General features: G+C 43.3%; 1 protein-coding gene across 1 annotated transcript; it reads right to left on the minus strand.

Moving 5' to 3' along the window:
* Positions 1 to 818: 818 nt before the first annotated feature.
* Positions 819 to 4,796, minus strand: LOC104518634 (NF-kappa-B-activating protein; the record flags this gene model as incomplete). The annotated part of the gene is made up of 8 exons (XM_010165708.1): positions 819 to 1,211; positions 2,034 to 2,183; positions 2,675 to 2,750; positions 2,893 to 3,008; positions 3,422 to 3,467; positions 3,922 to 4,041; positions 4,249 to 4,322; positions 4,716 to 4,796. Coding segments are annotated over 8 exons (838 nt in total), but the record flags the coding sequence as incomplete, so codon positions are not given.
* Positions 4,797 to 4,877: the final 81 nt, after the last annotated feature.

Below are 4,877 nucleotides of genomic sequence, written 5' to 3' on the forward strand. Positions count from 1 at the left end.
CAGCCAAAAGTACAACACAGAGATTCAGGGGAACAACAAAACACTTTGTTTTTAAAAGCAGGTGAGAAAAAGAAAGCTAAGGGGCGAATGTTGGGATACGCAGTTGAATCAAAGATCACCACTAGAGAAGCACTACCTGGAGTAGGCCTCTGAGTACAGAGTTTAAAGAGCCGTGTAATATTGCTGAAACAGACCAAATTAAAGTACTACAAGAGTTAAAATAAGGTTTTAATCTAGAACACTTCCACAGACAAAAAAAAAATTAAAATAAATTGAAAGATACATCCTTGTCACCACCTATGTACATCCAGGGGTTCCAATCACTGCACCCCACGGCTTGGAGACCTATGTATAACATAGGAGAAAAAGACGCAAGCAGCTTAGCTCTTCACCACGGACTTTGGTGGACTGAAGATCAGACCCTGCTATTACTATCACTCCTACTTTATACCCCAGTCGTGATCTGCTTGCTTTAAAGTAACTGAAGCCCATCTGTATTAAATTACAAACTCATTTCTATTTACAAGTCTAGTTTGAACCACAAACCAAACTCAACTCTCTTGAGAAAATTAAATCTAAAAGACTTGTGAAAAAATATCTGGACAGTCTTAGATCTCAAACAGGAACTTGGGGATTGCTTCATTTTTGCTGCTGTTACTAGTAGCTCGCTTCTGACAGCCAGTCTGCTCTCACTGATCAAAATAAATGGAAGATGACACTTACCAGCTTCAGGGAACAAAACCCTCCCATGGAATCCTCCTGCTTGCCTGATTCAGAGCAAGCACACAACACTGCCACCTCTAATCTTCCCTACCTTGTAGCCTTTCACTTTACAGTGATTCCTTGTAGATGGTGAACAAAACATCCAAGAAAATCTAACAAAAGTAATTGTTTCCTTGACACAAGTAATCCACTCCTGAGGCTTGGCCCTGTTGGGTGAAAGGCACTGCAGCACTTGCAGCTTTTTTTCAAATCATGACTGGAACAGTTTAGCTGCTGCTTGGTAGAATCCATGGTGCACAGTTCAAATAAAGAATCATTTTTCCTCCTTGCCCTTAGTCTTTCTGTAGACCATCTCTCGAAAGCTTGCAAGGATCTTGTTCTCTCGCTTCCTCCTCTCCTCCTGGTTGAAGGATGCTAGAGCTCTCTTTTCATCTGCGCTGTAGATCTGGTTCTCTTTACGCAGACGCACAGCTTCCATTCGGCGATGTCTGCGGAGGAGAACATGGTGAGGGATGGAACGCCCTGTCACTGCTTCCATCCACCCACTGGCCTGAATGTTTTGAGGGGCTCATGAAGATACCTACACTAGAGAATCCAAACTGCACAGAAACCTTCCCAGGAAGGAGTGTGGCAGAGCAAGAAACTGACTCCTGGGGGTGTCTGCTCTCAGGCAGTGAGCAGGAAGCCCTGCTTGCCCCCAGGGTGTCAGCTACTAGCCTCCATGTCAGTGAAATTCCTGCTTGACTCCAGAGGAAAAAAAGCCCAGCCAAACTCTCACACTTTGTCTCCCACTAAAAAGCCAGCACATCACCACTGCTGCCCAAACTTACCACCTTTGAGCCACCTGACACAAGCATCTTCTCATTTGAAATACAAGATAATTACAAGTATATTACCTGGAAAGAATTTTTGCTCTTGAGGAGAAAGTGTCCTTAAAAAACCCACCATCTATCTAGAGTAATAGGGAGTTTAGTGTAGATTACTGCAAGCACACAGAGCACCTTCTCTTCCCTGCTTTCCACTAGAGCCTGGAAGCAGTCTTCCCACCAGGCAACAAAGGAAAGAGCTCTTGAAAATTTCACTGATGATGATAATCACAGAATCACAGAATGGTTTGGGTTGGAAGGGATCTTAAAGATCATCCAGTTCCAACCCCTCTGCCATCAGCAGGGACACCTTCCACTAGACCAGGTTGCTCGAAGCCTCATCCAGCCTGGCCTGGAACACTTCCAGGGAGGAGCATCCACAACTTCTCTAGGCAACCTGTGCCAGTGTGTGACCGCCCTCACAGTGAAGAATTGAAACCATACCTGCTGCCACTCATGACATAACCAGAGCTCTCAAACGATGCGATCTCCTCACTGGTCAAGCCGATTTCACCTCTCCGGGGTATACGTTTTCCTGCTTTTACGTACTCTGCCATCGCTGCACCTTCGCCGGGCAAGAGGGCATGCCCGTAGCTTAAAACAAACAAACAAACAAAACAACAGTGATTTCAATCAGTCTCTAATAGAGCTGGAGCTAAACACTCAGCTTCCCTGTTGACTACTTGCTACAGCTGCATTTTTAAGCACTTTGTTATTCTTTCCCACATATCGGCCTGTTTCTTCCTTATGGCTAACACCAGCAACATCATCTTAAATTACCAGTTGAACCCATTCTGATTAAACAGCAATGAAGACACTCTGAAGTCACAATAAGCAGAGCATTAGAATACAGGCATCTTACAACCGATTTTCTAGGAATCGAGGCTAAAAAGCATAAATCAGACTTTTCTACCTGAATTCAGGCCAGGGTAAAGGCTAGCACCACTACCACTTCTGTCTGTGAGTTTCAGGCACAGCATTTCTCTCTGCTTCATGCCACGTTGTTATAACAGCCCTTCTGAACAGGAACCTTCACATGTGACTTACTTGATTTGATCAAAGTACTGTTAGAGCTGGCTACTCACTTCAAAGGCCTGTCATCCTGAGACGCATGAGTTTTGGGAGCTTCTGGTCCAATCAAGCTATCAGATTCTGTATTTTCTGCAACAATCAAAAAATGAGGAAGATTTATATTGTGCCCACTGTTCTTTGTTATCAGAACAGTTACATAGGTCAGCAACACCTAACAAAGAACTCATGAAAAGGACACCAAGAAGTTTCAATCCAAGTCAGATGAACCTACTTGATCTCTCAATCCAGAGATCTTCCCCTTGAAATATTTCGTCATCAGAATCTTCACTACTTGAATCACTGGATTCCTTCCTGCTTTTCTTATTTTTCTTTTTCTTATACTTCTTCCTGTGATAAAGTCAAAGACAGAGATGCTATTTACCAAAATTTAAGATGAAAGAAAGTACTCAGAATCATACTCAGGTCATTAGTTTCTCCAGGCAACTTCCACCTATGGGAAGACTGCCTGTGTGCATCCAGATCGTTGTTGTTTCAAAGAAAATGCCTTACAGCAAAACAAAGACAATATATACACTATCCTGCCTTTCATATAGCGTTAGAAAGTGGCTCCCTATGTTTGCAGCGAGTCCTCTGTGCTGCATCGTTCTGTAGACTGAAAGAAAACCCAACAAATTAAGATTCTTCTACAGCATTAACAGCCCTAATGACAGTGCTCAGCCCTCCTCGGCACCTGCTGAGAAAGTGGTGCTGCCCTCTAGCCAAAAGCAGGTGGAGTTACACACAGCCACCCGGAAACTCACTTTCTGTTCTTCTTTTTCTTCTTCTTGCTTTTCTTCTTATCTTCATCTGAAATAAAAAAAAGCAAGTATATATATATTATCAAAAGAGATGGTTAGCTATAACTATGTACTGCACTGTGAATAACTAACTGCCCTCACCAGAATGCCTGAGCACACAGCTTCTCAGACGTGACTTGTTCAGGTACCAAAGAACACCAAGGAAGTATTAGTAGAAAGCTCCTGACAGCATTGTCCCGTATGAGAACACATCGAACACGTCTCTGGCAGGAGACACCCAACGGATGCTCAACCCAAAAATTCCATTTCCTGAGGCCAGACCCCAAGCATTCAAGGGAAAGGCACTGCAAACCCAGCAAGATGGTAAAGCAAAGAACAGCAGGTGGGTGCTGTAATTTCAGAACACTGAAGTGTGTAACAAAAGCCAGAAGTGTCACTTTGCATTGAGAGGAGCAGGAGGAAGCTCTCACACCACGCACATCAGCCCAAGCCTCTTTTCTTACCACTGGAGTCCTGCTCAGACTCTGAGTCGCTGTCACTGTCCTCAGAATGTTTTCTGCGTTTTCTTTTGGATGCCTTCCGTTTTTTCTTCTTTCTTTTCTTCTTCTTTTTCTTTTTTTCCTCTAGAACATTTTTAAAAGATAACTTTAGAAAACAGACAAAGACCATCTAGCTCCATATGTATTTCCCAATCTTCCCAAAGCAAGGCTCTCCTTGGAACCAGAGCCCACTCCCACCTATCAAAGTCAGGGAACCTCTTGCAAGCAAGAACGGCAGATTCCAGGCTTTGGTAGCTTCCCATTTTCATTTGTGTAAGCAAAACAAAGTACCTTCTGAGCTGGAATCTGAAGAACTACTCTTAGATTTTGCCTCTTCATCCTCTACTGGTGTGTGCTCATCGGAACTGAATAAAAATAAAAAATTGTATTTAAAAATCTATTTGCTAGTATTCGAGATCAAAGGTATGAGCATGACCAAACACATGCTTGGGGATTTTGAGTCAATACTTGCAACAGAGTAAACTATGAAACAGCTAATTTGCAGCATAGGAACTGCTTCCTGCACCCCAACACAAAGGTCACCTTATCCACAGTAAATCATACCTTGCTTTAAGTATGTTGGAATTATTTGGGGAAAACAAAAGAAAAGTAACAATCTTGTTATGTTGATTGAGAAATGAACTGACACAGCATGAACTTGGGCGAAGGGACTAACATAAGACATTTTTGTAAATTCAACTGATGTATAATCAATACCACAACAACTGGAAGGAAAGAAGAAAGGCTGGGGTCCTTACTCGGGGTCAGGAACCTTTGGTGACAGTCCCCAAACTTCAGGGGCTCCTAGTTCTCCAATTCTCTCTCTCTCATTGAGTCTCCTGTAACGAAAACACCGTCACTGAGGCCTCCGGCGCTACACCCGGCACGTAAACACTCCGGGTCTGACACTGTTACCGCAT

This window comes from Antrostomus carolinensis, unplaced genomic scaffold (assembly GCF_000700745.2).
Source record: "Antrostomus carolinensis isolate BGI_N321 unplaced genomic scaffold, ASM70074v2 scaffold51973, whole genome shotgun sequence".
In the NCBI taxonomy this organism is placed as follows: domain Eukaryota; kingdom Metazoa; phylum Chordata; class Aves; order Caprimulgiformes; family Caprimulgidae; genus Antrostomus; species Antrostomus carolinensis.